The 21,727-nt window shown below is 40.7% G+C and overlaps 1 protein-coding gene across 1 annotated transcript in view; it reads left to right on the forward strand.

Moving 5' to 3' along the window:
- LOC148040518 (peptidyl-prolyl cis-trans isomerase FKBP16-4, chloroplastic-like) overlaps window positions 1-21,216 on the forward strand; it is a 55,973-nt gene extending 34,757 nt beyond the window's left edge. Inside the window, exons 3-10 of the mRNA XM_087700223.1 lie at window positions 10,041-10,090; window positions 10,191-10,246; window positions 10,451-10,508; window positions 10,700-10,774; window positions 10,968-11,057; window positions 11,145-11,222; window positions 11,317-11,357; window positions 20,909-21,216. Coding sequence (XP_087556349.1) covers window positions 10,041-10,090; window positions 10,191-10,246; window positions 10,451-10,508; window positions 10,700-10,774; window positions 10,968-11,057; window positions 11,145-11,222; window positions 11,317-11,357; window positions 20,909-20,936 — 476 coding nt within the window. The 3' untranslated portion in view covers window positions 20,937-21,216. The remainder of the gene's footprint in view (window positions 1-10,040; window positions 10,091-10,190; window positions 10,247-10,450; window positions 10,509-10,699; window positions 10,775-10,967; window positions 11,058-11,144; window positions 11,223-11,316; window positions 11,358-20,908) is intronic.
- Window positions 21,217-21,727: the final 511 nt, after the last annotated feature.

A 21,727-nucleotide genomic window follows, 5' to 3' on the forward strand; every position in this document is an offset into this window, starting at 1 on the left:
CTGGGTATGACCTAGTACTTGTCAGGCACAACTTATTACAACTTTTGCATTTGACACCTATTGTATCCTCGAGGTCTCTAACTTGTTACCATGAAATAACTGCCATGTGTATCACATGTGCTAAACAACCTTGCACATTTAATTAATAACTTAATTAAATGTTATCAGCAAGATTAAAGAATCTCAAAATTTCACGTCCCCATCATATTTATAATCAATATACAATGAGAATTATCTTTTGAAGAACCATGGCATTGAAGTGAGCGATGCGCAGCGGCGATGCAATGTCCTGCAATGAAAATGTCAGGTAGAGACCAAAATGTGAGCAAGGGTAGAGAGTGAGAGTCAGAGAGAGAGATGCACGATGTTCTTGGGTATAATCTTTTTGTGTGTGTACCTCTTTAGGTTTTAGATAGATATATATGAAAGTATAAATGTACTAAGGGTGTGTTTACACTCGTGCACATATAAAAGGCACGATGGCCCTTTATTCCCAACAACCTCCCACCTGAAGGCAATGTGCCTTAAGAGGAGAAAAGAATAAGCTAAGTCTAGGTATGCACAAAGCTAAAATACATATACCTATCCAACTCCCATCATCTATCGACAATGAGTAAACTGCTCTGTTGGAAGACCCTTTGTGAGAAGATATACAAGATTATCATCTGTATGCACTTTGACAAGCTCAATGCTCTTGTTGTCAAGTATATCTCTAATTAAGTGATACTTCACCTGTATGTGCTTTGTCTTTGCATAAAAGATAGGATTCCGTGCTAGCATGATAGCACTCTGACTATCGCAATGGAAAACAGGTAGCTCTGTAATGCCAAGCTCTCCCACCAAACGTGAAAGCCATAAAGCCTCCTTGCATGCCTCAGTGCCAGTCACATACTCTGCCTCTATAGTAGACAATGCAACACACTTTTGTAGCCTAGAGATCCAAGAGATCCAAGAGTTCCAAGAGACTTTCTACAGTCCGCATGACCAGCATAGTTTGCATCCATAAAGCCAATGACAGATGGCTTCTGCTTTCCAAAGCAGATACACAAATCCTTTGTGTCTTTGAGGTATCTCATAATACCTTTCATTGCTACCCAATGCTTTTTACCAGGGTTTGCTATGTATCTGCTAACCACTCCCACTACAAAGGCAATGTAAGGACTTGGAGTAACCATAGCGTACATCAAACTGCCAACAACTGAAGCATGTGGTCTTGGCCATTTTAGCCTTCTCATCATCAGATGTAGGGCTGTTCTCTGCACTGAGTTTCATATATGGAGGTAATGGAACCCCAATTGTTACCCCCTCCCCCCTCCCCCCCAAACCCCCGGCCCATATTGAAACACTGCAAAATCTTGAAGATATACTCCTTTTGAGATAGATAGAGTAATCCTTTTAACCTATCTTTGAGTATTCGCATGCCACGAATGTGATTTGCATCACCAAGATCCTTCATGTCAAAGCTGCCATAAAGACTTTGCTTCAATGAGTCCAAGGCACGAGTATCCTTGCCAGCAATGAGCATGTCATCAATACATAGAACCAAGATAATCAGGCTGCCATCTGTTGCCTTCTTGGTGTACAAGCAGTGATCCACTTGACTTCTATGAAAACCTTGAGATTGCATAAATGTATCAAACTTATGATACCATTCTCTTGGTGCTTGTTTTAGTCCATACAAACTCTTTTTGAATTTATATACCATCTTCTCTTTCAAAGACCTGTTTGATGACCAATTAATCAAGTGAATAGCTGTCATAACAGTCTCTGCCCAAAAGCCAGGGGATAATGCAGCATGAGACAGCATAGTACAGATTTTATCCTGTATGGTCCGATTCATACGCTCTGCAACTCCATTTTGGGGTGGATTATTAGGGGCAGTGAGCTCCCTCTTTATCCCTTTGCTGTCACAAAATGCCTGAAAGGCCTTGGACATATATTCCTCACCATTGTCAGAGCAAAGACACTTAAGTGTCTTATCAGTCTGATTTTCAATCAATGTGAAGAATTTTTGAAACTTGTGAAGTACTTCATCCTTGCTACGAATAGGGTAAACCCATACCTTCCGTGTAGCATCATGGACAAAGGTGACAAAGTATTTCTTTCCCCCTAAAGATAACCCTAGCATCTGACATACATCAGAATATACTAACTCTAGAGGAGAATATTTCAACGAAAGAGACTTTTTATGAGACATCTGTGTATGTTTACCATAAACACAATGATCATAATGCTCAAAATCAACATAACGAAGACAAGGCAAGTAACCCAAACAAGAAAGCACTTTCATTCCAGTTTGACTCACATGTCCCAACCGGCCATGCCACAAAGAAACACTTGGCTGCTTGGTCACGGCAACAACATGGTCATGCACACTAGATACATGGAGAGGATACAAGGTATCACTTTTACAACCTTTGGCAATCACTCTAGATCCCTTACAGATTTTCCATTTCCTTTCACCACATTTGGTATGAATCCATCGTCATCTAGCTGCCTTGTGCTAATCGAGCTCTTCTTGAGCTGAGGTACATGCCATACATGCTGAAGTGTGAAGACAAAACCATGCTGAAACTACAACTGCACATTGCTAATACCTGCAATGTTACATGCATAGTTGTCCCCAAGATGGATAACATCATGTCGACCCCCTGTATAGTTAGAAAACCACTCACAATGAGGGGTGACATGAAAGGAAGCACCTGAATCTAGAATCCAAGTGTGCATGTCATCATCCGTATTTGCAAGTAAAGCATGTGTACTAAAGTGTCAAGAGACAAAGAGTACATCATTCCCACTGTCACTGTCATGAGTAACTACATTTACCTCTTCAATTTTGACACTGCTCTTCTTAGGCTAACTCTCTTTCTTCTCTTTCTTGCTATCATGTTTATAGTGACCCTTCTTGCCACAGCGATGGCATTTAACATCCTTACCACGTGATTTATTACATCCCTTGCTATCAGATTTGCCTTTCTGCTATGATTTGCCCCTAGTATGCAAAGCATTGGAAGACTTATTGGATGCATTGTTTTGCCGATTCATCTCTTTCATGAGTAGAGCACTCTCTACATCAGCATACAAAAGTATTGCATTAGAATTGCTCGTAGCAGTCCTGAATGTACCTCAACTCTCTGGCAGAGTGCAAAGCAAGAACGTAGCCTTAAATTCTTCATCAATCTTGAACTTCAAGGCAATCGGTTGGCTTAAAATGGAGTTAAACTCACTCAAGTGAGTAGAGATTGCTGTACCCTCTTTCATACACAAATCCATAAGCTTTTTCAGCCAGTAAAATTTGCTTGCGACACTCTTTTGGGCATACAATTCTTCCAGTTGAGTCCAAATAGCATAGGTAGAATCCAAACCTTCAATGTTAAATAGCAAGGCATCATAAATCGATAGCTCGGTGGTTGAGCGTGCAAGCTCATTTAACTCATCCGAGTCTTCCTGTTCCATATCTGCAGGCTTTACCCCTTTGGTCTTAATCGGCCTTGCTTGCTTCTTTTGCAACAAGATATTATGGCACTGTTTTTGCGAGATTGCAAAGTTATGTGCTTCTTCAAGCTTCTTAATGTGCATGAGATGACTCTTGTCACTGCTGTCAGCCATGATTTTCAGCCCAAATGTGACAAAAAAAATTCAGCAAATGCAGGCCCAAACTGTCACACAAGTGACCAAGGTATAAAAAGTGCCAACCAGCAATAAATAACCACGTAAAAGCACAAATTTCAGATTTGCAAATAAATTTTCAGAAGCACTAAACCTTGTGCTACAGCACTCCACAACTGATTAGAGCTGTTCCAAGGACAAATATATGAGAAGTCCCAAAATTTAGCTGCAATTTCTGTTGTACATACATCCACAGGCACAAAATTTGACACGCACGGTCAAAAGCCCCAAAATTTTTGTGCTCAAAGCATCAACCATACATTTGCACTATCTTTGACATGCATAGAATAGGTAAATTTTGCCAAAATAGAGCAATTTCAGCAAAACTCCCAAAATTTTCCAAGTGCTAGGTGTCCAAATTGCATGGAATTAAACCCGCATGTACATAAAATGGCCTAATGGCACACAAATTTCGCCCAAATAGCAAAAGCCACAAATTGCACAGGGTCCAATGTGCATCAATGTCGAGAAATTGGGTAAATTTCAGCCCAATTCTTGCATGTACATGAAAGGCCCCAAATATCGGAGGCAAAATGTCACAAATTCCTGCAATTTCTGAGACAAATATCATTGTTGTGTCTTGCTTGAATCAAATCTGGACAAATCCCCAAATTTTTGGCACAAATCTGCCCAAAATTCTGAATTGTGCTTATATGCACGAATGCCCGTCAGCGATCAAAGGCCTTGCTTGCAAGGAACATTTAAAAAAATTAAAAAAATTTGCAAAAGAAAAGTGACGAATCTGCCCCGTTTACAACCACCAGCCCGTCGCTTGTTCATGTGACCTGCTCGTGACTTGAAAGACAACGTTTTGACCTGTGCCTGAAGTACGTGACCTGCACGTGACTGCGTCTGACCCAAAAATGATGATTTTGGCTTGTATGCAACTTGGAATTGTGGCCTAACTAAAAATGTGGCCTATTGACCTACGCCTGACTGCACGAGTTGTCGCCAGTTTGTGTTCAGTGAAAGAACAATGACGAGCTGATGTGCACGTACTCCGAGAAGTGCGAACGACTTAGCCGTAGCTATGATACCAGTTTGAAGTAAGCGATACACAGTGGCGATGCAATGCCTGCGATGAAAATGCCAGGTAGAGAGTAAAACAAAAACAAAAACAAAAACAAAGTAAAACATGAGCAAGAGTAGAGAGTGTGAGTCAGAGAGAGAGGCACGATGTTCTTGGGTACAATCTTTTTGTGTGTGTATCTTTTTAGGTTTTAGATAGATATATATGGAAGCACAAATGTTCCAAGGTAATAGGCACGATGGCCCTTTATTCCCAACAGGCATACCAAGAATGACATTGATATGGTCAAAGCTCATAAGTTGAAAATCCATGATTTAATAGTATTGTTGAGTTGAAAGATCCAAGTCTGGCACCACCCAATCCTAACCGTCTAGCATGGGTCCCTCCGCATATCAGACACGATAAACTCAGTAAGTAGATACCATGTGGAGTCACAAACTTTACCCTATGACATTTAAAAGATCATGTGGATCAAAAACAATTTTATTAATGGGATTACTATTGCTATTGCTAGCATTAACAAAACATTTTTTAAATAAAAATTCAAAAGAAACACTTGGAGCCTCAGGCGTATTTATCGAAGTCTTGGAAATAAACTTTGCCTTTTTATATTGGGGAAACTCTCGATTACCATGAAAATGAACTGTTTGATGGCATGTGAAACAATGGTCCTTTGAGCAATACTTGTCGTGAGCGACCTTATGCTTGCTATCCTTTTTCTTGTGCAACTCTGCTAATGAGTTGCTGTTGGGATAGGTGATTTCTTCAACTTAAAGATTGAGGCAGGTTAATGGTAGCTCCCAATTGATTGGCTGCCCCTACTTGCAATCAAAGTATTATCAAAATTCTTTGCATACCTTTAGATGTCCTCAAGCGAGTGGAGAAAATTACAGAGCACCTCATTTTGGTAGTCTGTGGGCAATTCAAAAAGGTATCACATGTAGAGCAATGCTTGAGGATCATCCAAGGCCTTTGTCTTACGCAATAAATCTTTCAATTCTTGTAAGTATGCATCCAAGCTTTTCTTCCCCATATCAAGCTCAAATAATTTTCAAAAATTCTCAATCCAATCATCAGTCATGAAACGTTTCTGGAAAACAGATTGAAAAAGAATCCAAGTCGTCGGCTTAGGGCACAATGCCACAAGCCCACCCACTAAGCGTACACCTTCCCCTATAACATGATTTGTATTTGCTTGATGTGCTGAGTGTTATCGAAGTGATACAAATTAAAATAGGCCAGCCATGAGTCAATGTTCATCTCATCACATTCCCTCTTCTACCCTTTAAAGGGATCATGTTGGAATTGAAGATGTAACGTTCTCATGGTTGTGGGCACAAACAAAAAAATGGGAAGTGTGAAGCTCGGCTAAGTGGTGCTACATTTCCTTCACTTGAGCTTGGATAATTGCTATAGTGGACGAATCTCCTTCGAACTTGAAAGAAGAAGAAGCTTCGAAATGCTACTTGTGCATGTGTTTGGGTTCAGATGGAGGATTCTCCATGTGTTGAGTCTAGTGGGGATGGGCGTATCAAAGGGAGATACATCATGAGAAGACATAATATTAGCAAAGAGAGAGACGTCAAGAGAGGTTGAGAGAATATTTGATTTAGAGTTCAAGGAGTGGGAGAGAGAATAACAGAAAAAGCAGAAACGTTCTGCATTTAATGCAGAACTGGAGTCTTTTTTTTTGGGGGGGGGGGTTTGTAACTTGGGTGGGATAAAGAGAAGGGGTTAGCTTTGGTTATTTCAGTCGAGAGTGGGATTTCAAAGGGCATAAATAATAATGTTTTATTAAATTCAAACTTGGTTTGTCTCTTCGCTCTTTTTAAAAAAAGAATAAAGAAACATGGGCTTACGAGCGTCTAACCATGCGGGTCAGCAAATAGGAGATATCTCCACGTCAATGTCTAGGGGGAGTCAACCCCTTAATACACGTGGACTTCCTCACAAAACATGCCTTTTGGTGTGTTCACCTCCTTGTTTGCTTGAAACGACCATCGTGCACAATGTTTGTCATGGCACAAGTTGTTGGCTGCCCTGCCACAGCTGCACCACAAGGCCCCTTCTACGACTATACCCATCTCTCTCTTTCTCACTGCTGATCATTGCAATAGTAGTCTGTTTGCCTACATCCATCTTCTCTTTCATCTACCTACATCCGTCTTCTCTCTCCACGACTCAATAGTATTTGTTATCTCCACACTACAAAGTCTTGGTGTTTCTCTCTCCCCAACACCCACATCTAGAATGACCATAAACTAAGATTAGCATTAATAAAAATTAAAGCTGAAATTCACATTAATGAAAACATTAACATGAAAATTAATGGTAGCATGTTAAAACAATATTGACATTTAATGCTTTACAAACAATCGCATTAATACTAACATTAACATTAAATGTTAGTTTATTGTCAATGGAAATTCTCTAATGCTGATTTAGGCCACAAAGTTTTCAGTTTCCAACAATGGTCTACCATAGCCCCAAAGTAGCAACTCTTGGGACTCCAACCGTTAGAACAACCGAAAAACTCTTACATACTAGCATCACCCCAACACAAAACTCGGGTACGGATACAAAACATACCTTACTCTCGTATGCACCACTTGCAACACGTGCCCCCCGTGCATGCCTCTCCCACAAGCAATGTCCCGTACCACCCTTAATGAGAAAAAGGCGTACTGCGCATGGTTATGTGAGCAAAAGTGGTTTTGTACATGTCATCGAGTCTCGAGGCCAATTGCAAGTTGAAGCTCTGATACGAATGAAACGTTTCCCTAAGATCCAACCTACACATGAGACATGGCACAAGCCAAACTCACCATAAAAGGGACTGGACATTAGACTCACCTCCCAACCAACCAACCAAATGGGCTCACCCTCCAACTTGGAAGCTAGTAGGTTTCCGGGCCATGACCACATAGTAAGGGTTGGCGTCCCATACCACCAACCCACATTATCCCGGTATACGAATGTATTGGCCAACGGGCCAAGAGTCCAAGAGTGGTGATCACACAATAATGATGCACAATAGGGCCTTGAGTCCTATTTATAGGACTCAGCTGCCCTAACCCCAAGGTGTCCTTAGTGCATTCGCACTAAGTCACCTCATGACCACTATGATCGGTGCTACTAGTGTCCATTTGGATGTCGAGGGACAAAACAATTGCCTATAACAAATGATTGATTTGCTGCCTTGAAACTAATCAAAAATACCTTCTCTCTCTCCCTCCTAGGTTGAATGCATTGAATGAGTTTTCTCAGCCCCAAACTGCCTTCTCCCCCATTACATGGGCATTTTTGCCAAGTGGTAGCCTTCTAATCCCATTTTCCATCAATTTTCAGAATTAATTAATTCTAAAATTTAATTTCAGCCCTTTTGATCCTGCCCAAAATTGAATGTGCCCATCCACAATTTAATTGGCTAGGCCATTTGCAACCTCAAGTGGTCCCCAGCCTTAATTGACCCTTGGAAAGGCATAAATTAATTAATTAGTGCCTAGTCCCTAGTGTCACCACTGACACTTACTGGCCAATTGATTGTCTCAGGGCCAAATTGATATCATTTGACATCCTAAACCCAATTGCTATACCTTGTCACAACATTTGCCTTTGACACCCCTTACTTCCTCGTGGTCCTTGGCTTGTTAACATGAACTAACTGTCATGTGTATCACATGTGCCTTACAACATTGCATATTTGATTATTAAATTAATCAAATGTTACCAGCAAGAGCAAAGCATCTCAAAAATTTCACATCCCTGTGACACTATCCATCATGCTCCCCACACTCACTCGTGATTTGCTGCTCTTGCCTTGGACTACCTCCACGTTGAGGGTTCTTACGGGACACACTTGCTTTATGCTATGGAAAAAGGGCACTTTGCATGTGGATATCTCATGGAGCCATCCTTGCACTCCCCAAAGTATGAGTGGTGGAGCTATATTGGATATGCACACTCACATGGTTGCTCTTCGATGGTCTTTCTTTTGTGCCATGTGCATTGATCAACACCCATGGGTCTTAGTTGCCCGGTTCTGTTTGGAAGAGCAGAGTGTGGTTCATGGTAATATGACCATTCATGGTTCTTGGTGGCAAGTTCTTAATGCTGATGCTCCCTTTTCCTTATTCTCTTCCTTCTTGGTCACTAGGTGGAAGTTGGTTCTTCAAATGGCCTAGTGGCACCCTATGGAAGATTATTTGGCTACTGACTTTTTTCAAATGGAATTGCTAGTAATGTCCAAGCTGATTTTGTGGGATAGGAAGCAAGAGGCTTGTACTAAATTAAATTGAATGGTACGACGGGGCTTATCTTCAATTTCTAATGCCACTCTAGTGAGTCACGGGGGGTTGATGTCTTTTTGCACAACCAGGACGCTTTTTTGCATTCCTTGAGGTTATAGGGACTTTTGAGACCACCTTTTGACGACGTTGTAGCTTAGAGAGCTTTTCCTTGCCTTGATTCTAATCGTCCATGGCAAGATTGGAACCTCGAGGACTCCATCTAGAAAAGGCTTTGACTAATCAAGTATATCACCTTATAATTAAGAAGCACCATTGGTTGGTCGCTAAGGCCAATATAGTTTGGGGCTTGTATAAATCTCGGGATTGGTGGAAAATGACTGTCATGGAGGTTGGTTCAATAACACACCGTAAAAAAGTGAAGTCTTTCTTTGGCATGTCATAGTTGGTGGGCGGGAATGTGGCACTTGCAAAACACTGTATTTCCAATGGCCCTTTCTTTTTCTGCCTCACAAATGCGGAATCTTCTTGCCACCAATTCCTTTCGTGCCCTTTGGCAAGGAAAATCTGGTCCTTGTTGTCTACTATTTGGAGGGTTATGGTTGGCACATCACTACGCCCCTTTGATTGGGCCTTTGCTCTGCCGCCCAAATACCCTACTTTGGCACAACCACATACGAAGATCCTATTTCCATTCTTGTATTTTTGGGGCTGTTGGCACAATTGGACAACTCAGAATGCTTTTGTTTTTGATTCCATGTTTGGGGTGTAGACACACCTTGCTAAGTTGAAAGGTCTTCTACATTGGCAGTTGGGCCTTATTCAACACTCTAATCTCCTTTCCAGGGAGGACTTGGTCCCTCAACATACGGCAATCTCTGTTGCTTCTTTGCTGTGACTTTTGTACTCTTTTAGTTGTCTCTTCTGTAAAAGAGAGCTGAGTTTATGAACAATGGCCTAGAGCCATCATGTAGCTTGTAATCTTGTAGTCTTGTACATCTTTTGTAGTTAATATAATTATCTATTACGGAGAGAGAGAGAGAGAGAGAGAGAGAGAGAGAGAGAGAGAGAGAGAGAGAGAAGTCGTGTTTCAGGGCTTGTAGCAAGCGACGAAGCAGCAGCTGTATCCACCAGCAGGCGAGCTGTAGGCAAAAAGCTGTTCTTTACTCCCACTATAACCTTCTATAATTTATGATTTTTCAAAACCTTGATATTTTCTCACTTGGGAACTTGTATTTTCACAGTTGAGAGCAGAAAAAATTCCTGAAAGTGAATACAAGTCTCTTCCAAATGGCCTCAAGTAGGTAATAAATTCCTGGTTCATATATCAAGAGTCAAATAAAAGTATGTTGCTGACTGTTTCATGCTATGAATCGGAAGTATTTTTGCTGAAATTTTTTACGTTTGAAATTTTTTAATAATTAATAATGCCATTGTGTTTGTTTGTACATCCTGTTATAGATTGTGGTGATCTGCATAATACTTATTTGCTCTTGTGAATAAGGTACTACGATCTTAAAGTTGGAGGTGGACCTATTGCTGCTAAGGGCTCTCGTGTTGCGGTATATTGTTGCATTCTAAAAGACAAATGATCTTTTATAACCAGCTGAGATTGTATATGATTACAGATTAACATTGAGCATTCTAGATTCTCTACATTCACATGATTCAATGGATGATCTATTTTAAACAAATGGCAGTATGAACCCAAAAATGTAACTCTTTAAGACAGTTTAGGTCATTGTTTTTGCAGGTGCATTATGTAGCCAAGTGGAGGGGTGTAACTTTCATGACAAGCAGACAAGGGTTGGGTGTCACAGGTGGAACTGTGAGTAGATTCTAGCAGTTTTACTGCTAATAACACATGCTTAAGTAGTCGGTTTTCAGTAGTTCTTTTGTGCACATGTGTGCATTATGTGCTAAAATGTCAGTAACGTTTGTAACTGACAAGAGCGTGTTTTTTTTTAATCCTCCATTTTTGTTCTTCTGATCAATATCTTTTTCTGAAATTTACGGGACAGCCTTATGGATTTGATGTGGGTGCATCAGAACAAGGATATGTTTTGAAAGGTTTAGACATTGGAGTTGAAGGAATGCGCGTGGGGGGTCAAGTAAAGCCTTTTTTTTTAAAGTTGTACATTTGCTTGTAGTGGCTCTATTATGAGGCTACTAATTGTGTGAAGTTGTGTCTATTGAAGCGGTTGCTGATTGTCCCTCCTGAGCTGGCCTATGGGAACAAAGGGATCCAAGAAATTCCACCAAATGCAACGCTTGAGGTTGCTTAATTCATATGTAGCTAACGTTTTGTATGTGTTGCAGTTATTATGTGTTTACATTTACCATCCTGCCTTTTTTTTAATGCCAATACAGTTCGACGTTGAGCTTCTTAGCATCAAACAATCTCCATTTGGGTGAGTTTTCTTTGTAGCTCCATATTTTTATTCAGCCAATAGAAAGAGCTCTCATTTGGTTTAAAATATGACATTATCCTTGGCTCCATAATGGTTTTATTTGTGGACATTTAATAAGGCCCCTTTATCCCGAGATCATTTTTCACTAGAATGAGAAATAGACTTGATGATTTAAATGAACTCTAATTTTGGTACCCTAGCTCTTGGCTGTTGAACATCTGGTAACTCAACAAAGATGTTGTAAGTGTCATCTAGAATGGAAGGAAAGTCAACGGCCTTGAATTCTAGAGCTTGTGAAAAGAACAAGAACATGAAGATGATATCAAGAAATGTGATGGCCCCATGTGGGACTAGGATGGTCAACTTAAGGACAATGAAGTTGGTGACCCCCTCTAGGACTTGGATAAAGATGACCCCCTCAAGGATTGAACCATTTCTCAAAGGAACGTGGTGGATATCTGTGTTAGGGATTGCAAGGACCCCTTTGGAGTTTTGAATGTTTCCTTGTGAGATTGAAGTGTCCTTAGTGAAAGGTCCTCTGGTGTCACTGTGACCATTGCACCAATAGTGAAGGGTTTGACAGCAAGCCATGCTGTTGATAAGTTCATAGGCTATGTGGGATGAAGACATGGCAAAAGGAATCAGGTGCATTGTGAAACTTTCATCAAATTCAAAGTTTGCATATTAGAATTGATTGCATTGAAAGGTTGGCCCAATAAGCAGCTCACTTAAAGTGATAAAGAAGCCTGCTTTCATGTTGAGGAAATAGTGTCACCTAGAGCCTTTAGAGGAGAGGCAATGTGGGTATGAAGCTTCAGAGATGAAGGCGATGGAGACATCAAAGGTCAATACTTGTTGCTCATGCAGACCTAGCTCTAATGAGTTGCACAAGTTACTCTTTAGAAGAGCCCAACTTTGGTACCATGTGAGAGTTTACTAGGCTGTGTAGAGAAAGCACAGATAGCATATGAGCATGACCAACACAATGAACTAAGATAGGAATGCAAATGAAGAAGACAACGATAAACAATAAATGCTAAAATGAATGATGAATTTCTGAGAAAGAGATACTATTGTGTGCTCAAGGAGTGGAGACTGTCTCACAGGCCCTCTCTCTCGTGGGAGCAGGCTGAGAGAGTGTTGGAGAGTGTCATCCTGTATGAATGGATTTAGAGTGCAGCAAACCTCCAATCTCAATGCAGAAATCTGATGTAAACCACTATCAGCATAGACGAAGATGACTGTCCCACACAGCAGTTCCGGAGAGGATTAGCAATAAAGATGATGAGAGTCTGCTCTGGACTTGGGGCTAGAATGTCAAAGACAGACATGTATGATGGTGAGATGGCAAAAAGCATGTATATGCAGCCTGATGACAGTCTCCACAGCAATTATAGCAGGCTAGCAAAATGCAGTATGTCTGTGAGCTGGAAATGAAAATAAAGGTGAAAAGAGGGACTGAGATGGCAGACTATTTAGCACATGTGCAGTGATAGAAAGCAGGGTGGGAGCTTATAGACAGCTTGAGGATGATGATGCTCATGATAATGATGAGAGAGATGTTCTCTTTTCACCACCCTTTTCACCCATTTGAGCTTACTGATGTTCTCTACGAGCAAGTCCAAACAAAAACTTGCACATGGAGTCCACACTATCAAAGGAGACTCGGCCTCAAGCAAACAGTCCATGCGTCGACAATTGGATGCATTGTTAGTAACAACTTGCACCACATTTAACAGGCCCACCTACAACCACATCATACATGGCACAAATTCAAAATTATGATAAGGAAAGCTTCAGGGGAACATGAATTCAAAATTATAATAATGAAAGCAACAACTTTAAAATTTAAAAAGATAGTGTATACCATAATGATAGCTTGTTGAATGTGGCAGTAGATGAATGTGCTGGTTGGTTTGCTTTCCCTCTCGCTAGTGTCTATAGCTTGCAAAAAATGTGTGCCGAGTGGACATGAGACAAGTATGTCGATGATGCCCTGTTTCCTACGGTCTCTCTGTCCGTCGGAAGTAATTGTTTCAAGGACTGTCCATGCGGCCTGAATAGGATCATGGGCTTTATCAACCCTCTCTTTCTCTTCATCAATCTTCTTTGTCCTCATGTCATTGTATGTAACACCATCTTTCTCCATTGCTCATACTTTAAAACATTGAATTCAAGATTGCACTCAATCACCGTGAGTGCTATCTCAATGTTCGCTTGTCGTTGCCTTTTTCTAAGAAAGGCAACTGATCCAAGCATATGAGCAGGAGCTTGAGAGAGAGAGGATTGCCTTTGTGGTGCCGCATGAGCCTTAAATCTTTGCCTTTTGCCAATGTCGGAGCCGAAAGTAGATGTGGAGTTGGCACCACCAATGGTGGAGGCCTCATCTGCATTGGTTGAAGATACCCCTACATTTGAGTCTTCCTCACAAGTAGACATAGGTGTGGGTGCGGTCACCGATGCGCTACTTCCTCCTCTAGTGGATCCCCCTCTCATCTTGGTGAAAATCTCCTGTGCAATGTGTTGAGGGATTGCCTTGCATGTGTCCCCCCCCCTCCCTCCAATCTTGGAAAGATGTTGAAGAAGCCGGGTCGTTCCACTTCTATAGCACTTCCGGCAATACTTGCATATCCAATGGTGGGAGTTGGACTTCTTTGTGTCCTCCACATGGATGGCATGCAAGTTGAAGGCCTCATGCTTCTCACATGTCATGATGCCAAAGTGTCGAGGCAAGGCCCGGTCCGATGGAGAGGAGAGAGTTGAGACTCATCACTCCAATCACTATAATACTTGAAGAGGGAGGGGATGGGAGGAAGAGGAGAGAGAGAGAGAGAACTTTAGGGGCTTGAAGACCCAAGAGGGATGGGGTGGGGAGATGATGCTTCAAGAGAGAGGGGATGGGGGGAAGAAGAGATGATGCTTCAAGAGAGAGGGGATGGGGGGAAGAAGAGATGATGCATGAAGAGGGGGATGGGAGATGATGCATGAAGAGGGGGATGGGAGGTTGATGCTTGGAGACGAGAGGGTGGGGATGAGCCTTTAGGAGAGAGTGAGACTTGAGAGAGTGTGCAAATGAGCCCCAAGTCCAACACCCGTTCCTTTTTGCCAAACGTTGCCCCCAGCCCTCACGAAAATGTGCCGAAATTGTTTTGCATAACCGGTTTTCATCTATAGGATGGGTGGAAAAAATGTACCTAAATTCATGTATGAATTCATACGATTCCATAGGAGTACATACGGTATGAACCTGTCCATATGTCATATGAAGGCAACTATGATGAGTACCTTTATATAACTTTCAGCTAAGATGGCAAAATGCAATTTTATATAGCCTAGCGACAATCTCTACAGTAGGAGTAGCAAGCTAAATCAAAATAGAGTTTAGGGTATTAGCATATAGACAGATGAGGATGATAATGATGATGAGAAAGGAGAGAGAATGCTAGTGACAGATCATGAAGCAGCAAGGAGGGGATGGCAAGTGCAAAAAGGTGTGAGTGGGGGATGAAAGTGGCAATGCGCAATGAGTTCTTTTTGTATAACTTTTTGAGTTAGTTGTGAAATGTTCCCCTAGGATCCAACCTACAAGAGATGACACACAAGCCATATCCACAAATAAAAGGGACTGGACATTAGACTCGCCTCCTAGCCATAGAACCAAACGGGTTCACCCCGAAACTTGGGAGCTAGTAGCACTCTGAGTCACAACCATATCCCAAAGCTAGTAGCTCCCAAGCTTGGGTTCACCCCGAAGCTTGGGAGCTAGTAGCACTCCGAGTCACAACCATATCCCAAAGATTGGTGTCCCATACCACAAGCCCACACCATCTTGCTGTACAAATACGTCAACCAATGGGCCAAGAGTCCAAGAGTGGTTATCACACAGTGATGTGCCTAATAGGGCCTTGAGTCTTGTAAACAAGACTTGACTGCTCTAACGTTGAAGTGCCCTTAGTGGATTCGTACTAAGTTACTTCATGACCACTATGACCAACGTTATAAGCACCCATACGGATGTCCAAGGATGTAACGCTTCCCCCTTATGAATGATTGCTATCCTTAACAATATCCTTAGTGACGAAGCGGGAAAAATGACTCTTTAACAAACGTACCAACTCCCAAGTAGCCTTTGCCTTCGGGCAGTTTTTCACTTGATCAAATACTCTAGATAAATGGTCCGACGAAATCGGTTATTTCAAAGGTTGAGAACCAATTGAGGTTTGAGTGGACTATATCAAGAAATATCCTCAAGTTTTAGGGCCTTCTTAATCAAAACAATTAGTTCATCTTGTCCCAGTCGTTCTTTCAAACAACTAAGGTGGAACGATGACTTGGATTTCCGATGGTAAATCTAGCATAGGATACTAAATAATTTATAGCACTTGTCAGTAGTCATGGAGTCAGATTCCTTTAGGATTTAAGGTAAAACCACATATCCTCTTGAAACTCTTGAGGAATAGAATGTTGGTTAGCATAAAACATGGCACAATCCTGGACCGTTTAAATGCTTTTCCTAGCAATTGTCAACATCTCTTGCATATTGTACAAAAGTCAATCATGGATTGGATTTTCACCCCCTTGAACTTGATGAGAATGGGTGGTTTTGGCTCATAACCGTACATAAGCACAAATGGGCTATAACTAGTAGCTAAATACTGAGAATTGCTATAAAAACTCAATTTGAGGAAGTTCATGCTCCTAATGAAATTGCCTACAAGAGATATATACATGTAACATATCCTTCATGATTTGATTTGACTTGCGGTTTGTCCATCGGTTTTAGGATGCTCCAAGGATGACATGGACAGTTGAAATTTCAGTTTTTGGAAAAAACTATTTGCCAGAAATGGCTGGTGAGCTTAAGGATCCCTATCACTAACTCTTTCATTGGGCAAACCATAAAGTCTATAAAGATGTTCAACAAAGAGACTAGCCAACTTGTGGTTGTTAACAATCATGTTTGTAGAAATGAATCAAGCCATTTCCCTCAATTAGTCGACCACAATTTAGATTGCATCATGAGTTCGATTTGTATGGGATAATCCTACCACAAAATCCATGGAAATGCTACTCCACTTTTTATTGGGATTTAGTAAAGGATGTAACATCCTCTCCTTTCTATGTCATTCAACTTTATTAAGCTAATACTATAGATGCTTACGTACACGTGACTCAACCATAGTTTGAATATGCAGCCGATAAAAGCAGCAAGTAACCAAGGCCAAAGTCGGGTATATGCTAGGGTGTCCAGTGCTTGGCACATCATGACACTCCTACAAAATCTTCTTGCAGATATCTTGATCATTGGGCACACAGATTTCACCTTGTTTAAAAAGTAATCCGTTATGAATGAAAAACTTTTTTGGTATCTTTCTCTCAATAGTCAGCTTTTGGACATTCGGACCGCCAAAGCTTCCTAGGCTACTTGACCCCTCTTGAACTAGTTACCAAATCTTTGCAAAGTGAAGATCATTTTGGCAATGCCCCTTCAGAGAATGATAGAATTTGGTCGTAATTTTGGAGAAAGACAAGGTATTAACTTTCAGTATTCAACCAAGGATATTGACAACCATATTAGTTACATCCTTTCTATACCTTGTAGGAATGGAGATCGGGCTGATCATAAGATTTTTTTTAACGAATGGTGGTTAGTCCAAATAAAAAATCAAGCACCATACAAATAATTACACCAGATTTTAAGCACATGGATGACTGCCAACAATTCCTTCTATTGGGTGATGTAATGCATTTGGACATCAGCGAGTTTACGGCTCTCAAATGCGATAGTTCGGCCGTCTTAATAAAGAACTGCACCCATAGCACGATCATTTGCATCTGTATGAACCTCAAATGTTTATTTGAATCAATAATCTGTAATATCAGTGCAATGGTAACCAATTGTTTCAATGTTTAAAAACACTGATCGAGCTCACTATTTCAAACAATTAGCGAACTAACGTGTTTTTTTAAACTTTGGATATCCTTAAGCAAACGTGTTAAGGGTTCAACAATATGAACATAGTTTTTTATGAATTTTCGAAAAAACCCATAAAACCTAATAAAGATTTTACTTACCTTATGGTCACTGGAGTGTGCCAATCAAGTACTACAACTTTTTTGGGATCAATGCGGATGCTATCAATCGAGATGACATGTTCAAGATATAACAACTCTGCGTAAGAAAATTCGGACTTGGAGCATTGGTTAACCCAAAAGGTAGGACTAAAAATTGATCATGTTACCATATTCGAATTATAGCTTTTGGAATATCCTTTGAAGCTATCCATTTCTGATGGTAATTGTCTAAGATCGATTTTGGTAAAACATTGGGGATTACAAAGTCAATCTACAAGGTCATCTATCCTAGGTAATAGATATTTATTCTTGGCTGTTATCTTATTGAGACATTTATAATCAACACAAAAGCGCATCGTGCCATACTTTTTTTTAGTGAGAAAGATAGGTGCGCCTCATGATTATTTACTCAGCTCAATAGAATCCCTAGCTAGGAAATCGTGAAGTTGCCCAGCTATCATGTCCTCTCTCAAGCTAATCTATAAGGTTGCTAAGAGACGAAATAGCTACCAAGCAACATCTTGATCTTATGGTCTAATGTTCCATGAGACGGTGGAAATGTGTCAAGTAATTTGGATAGAAAGGCATCAATATATTCTTCTAAAATTGAATCTAATTATTTACTCATATTTAAATTCGTATTAATATTATTATTAAAAATTTTAAATTACATTGTGAATCAAATGATTGAATTTTTTTAATGAAACAAGTGTAAGTAACAACATCCGGATCAAAAAAACATCTACTAAATTTCAAATATGAAATCATATGTAGATTAGTTTGGGTAATTCTAGAGGGTAAACAACTCTCAAAGTCTTGGAAGTAGACTTCGTCTTTTTATTTTAGAGACTCACTCAACCATAGGAAAAGTGGCTCGTCTGATGGTAGGCAGAGCAATGACCCTTGACAAATCTTTGTCAAAGTTAATGGAAGTTGCTTTAGGATGTTACACGTGTGTGTGTATGGGTTTGGAATTGGGGACATACATCCTTCATGTTTTGAGGTTTGGTAGGAACATGTTTATCAAAAGGAGATACTCCACAAGAAGCCATGATGGGAAGAGAGAAGTAGACTGAGAGAAAGTAAGAAGACTGAGAGTGAGAGTTTATGTTGTTGTGATTTGAGAGAGAGACAGATGCAAATGATAATAGGATTGTAAATGGGGTGCATTAAATGCAGGTTTGAGCGGTCTTGTTTTTTTCAGGGAAGTAGGGGGGCAACTTTTTAAAATTCAGAGCTTTAAGAGAAGGTTTATGCAAAGAAATGGAGGAAAAAATATGACGAGCATTTTGTCTCTTATTTCTTTCTCCCTTCACTTCTAATTGTGGCCTCCACATGCCACAAAAGAGGATCAACCACTCTTTGACGGCATAGGTCAAAAGCTTTGGCCTGCCCTCCACGTAATCTACACACCTCTCTCCCCTAAGAAAACAGTTGATACTCCGTTTGTCGTCTGGGACTGCCCATGTGGCAGCCTACACGCTCACTTCCCCTTGCCTATCCACGGTCACCTCCCCCCACCCAATCCACGGCTGCCACCCGCTGGTGTAAGGTTGTGCAACAACTCTCCTTGACATCAGAAATTTCCTAATGTTTTAAACAATCATTAACATTGTTAATGTAAAATGAACATAACATTTACTGTCACATCAACATTAAAATTAATGATAACACCACCATAAAATATCAAATCAATAACCAAGAGAGAAATCTTAATTTGAGATTTCAGCTCCTATTGACGACAGTCTAACCTTGGAGTGGCAGCTCCTTAGGCTCCATCAGTACTACCGAAACTCAATGCTTATGCATCACCCCAACACAAGAATTGGAGCATGAGCATTGGACAATGTACCTTGTTGTACCCACCACCTGCAGCACATGCCCCTCGTGCACACCCCTTGCCAGTAGTGTTCCATATTATCCTAAACAAGATAAAAGTGTACATGTTAGGGGTGGACCATTACAATTCCATGAGCCAAAGTGGTTTTGTGCATGTCATTAGATCTCGCGTCCAATTGGAGGTTGACGTTGTGATACCAATGAAACATCCCCCTAGGATCCAACCTACACAGGAGACACAACACAAGCCATATCCACAAATAAAAGGGATTGGACATGGGACCCATCTCCTAGCTATACAGCCAAACTGGCTCACCTTTGAGCTTGGGAGCTAGCAGCATTGCACCCCAAGGGTATGCGTCCCATACCACCAGCCCACACCATCATGGTGTATGGATTGACGCCAACAGCCAAGAGTCCAAGAGTGGTGATCACACAAAGATGTGCACTATAGGACCTTTAGGCCTATAAATAGAACCCAACTGCTCTAATGCCAAAGTGCCCTTAGTGCATTCACACTAAGTCACTTTATGACCACTATGACCAATGCTACTAGGGTCCATCCATATGTCCAAGGATGTAGCAAATTGTTATATCAAATATTCTAGATTCTCATACTAGTTGATTTAATTCTTTTTGGGACTATTTTAAGTGGCAGCTTCTTGGTGGCTTATATGTTTTCTCTACAAATCCAAGTTTATTCTCACATGACCACACCAATCTAGCCATGTGAGCATGAGGTCAATCTTGTGTGTGTGTGGGACACACCGGGAGGGTGGTGGGGGTGGGTTGGGGCAGGGGATGATGTATCTATGTTTCCAAAAAGCCAGAATGGCATATGAAAGAAAGAAAGAGTACATTTGACCATGTCATCTTGACTCAAGAATGACCATGAAAATGGACTATCTATGATGACTGCAAGTACATCCACACTGGAATGATGACAACACGAACACATAAGAGTAAGAATCCTCCTCGGAGTCAACTATGGGAATGGTTGGCAGATCAGTTCCCAAGGAGTAAGCCCTGAGCATTGCCTATGGCTGCACATTGTCTGGTGTAGGCACAAACAGCTGGTCCATATTAGAATGTAAGCATGCATGATAGCAGAAGACTTAACAGAATGATCTACTGTGCCCCTTTACTCTTAATGTGGCTTGCGCCCAAAAAGTCTGGAAGTTTTGAAAGATGGATGAAGCTAAACAGTAGCAAAGGGTAGTACCCTCACTTGTATTTAGGTTGGCAATGAGTGCAGGAGAAATGTAGCTGCTATATCAAGCAAATACTGTGTTATGCCTGAACATAGATTTTTGTTTGAATAGCTACGTGACACAACTTGTAGTGTGCCTTTCATATCTTCTTCTGTTTAAATGACATGGATTATAATATCAAAGTAGACTTCTGACCATGTTCATGCTTCTCATGAGCCAAGGACCATAACACCGGATAGCTGTTGTTGGGTTTTGCTTTGTAGTCATTTTACGCAGTAGATATTTGCCGAGGGTTCTTATGGGATTATGGCACTCGGTGGTTGTGCTCTCCAAGCTCTCTGCTATTCAGTGATGGAAGTGCTTACGTTTTACCACGATCATGCATCTAACAATGGGTTTTGTTTTTGCTTTTTTGGGATCTTTCAGTTCCCCCGTGAAACTGGTTGAAGGTTGAAACAGGCACAGCTATGCAGGTATTGCATAACTTTCGTCTTATGCAAGCCTTTGTGAGTGGGCGCGATCCTGACCGGCCTCAGCGATTTTGATATTGATCATTTAAGAAAGGAAGTGGCATAGCTTCGATAGAGAGAATGTTGTGTGCTATGTTGTTATGTTCCTGAGCGCTCCCCGTAATCTATGCATACATTACACTAGTTGCATGGTGTATCTTTTAAGTAATCAAGATAGTAAACTCTTGAATCAAGAAAGTTTTTAGATCGTTTTGACCCTCTCAATTTTTGCATCATGTTGTCATGTTGCTACACTAGTCAAATGGTGTATCTTTGATTAATCACCATAGTAAGCTCTTCAATTAAGAAAGTTTGTCCATCTTTTTGAAACTCATATTTTCCAATACATCATATCACTTAAAAATCTTTTCAAAAGCTTACTATATTCTTTGTTTGCTCGTGATAATGGACTGGCTTGTTAAAAATCATCAAGTTACCCCATGGCATTGGGAATGCTATTAGAAAGCTACTTTAACCTTATCATGTAATTTTTTTTCCTTTTTAGTGAAGACTCATTCCATTCTAGAAAAGGTTATTGTATTCCATACAATATCATATATGACATACATGTGTTTCACTATAATAAAGGCATTTACTGAACCACTTGATCATTTTGAAGCCCATCTCAAACATATATTTTGCAAAAAAAGTAAATACTAGAGTCCACATGTGAAATTGAGATCTCGTTATCTCTTTACTTGCTCCTACCTCCCTCTATCCATAAAATCTAGAAATG

This window comes from Lygodium microphyllum, chromosome 2 (assembly GCF_053477565.2).
Source record: "Lygodium microphyllum isolate KBCC chromosome 2, Lygodium_microphyllum_v1.1.10, whole genome shotgun sequence".
NCBI lineage: Eukaryota > Viridiplantae > Streptophyta > Polypodiopsida > Schizaeales > Lygodiaceae > Lygodium > Lygodium microphyllum.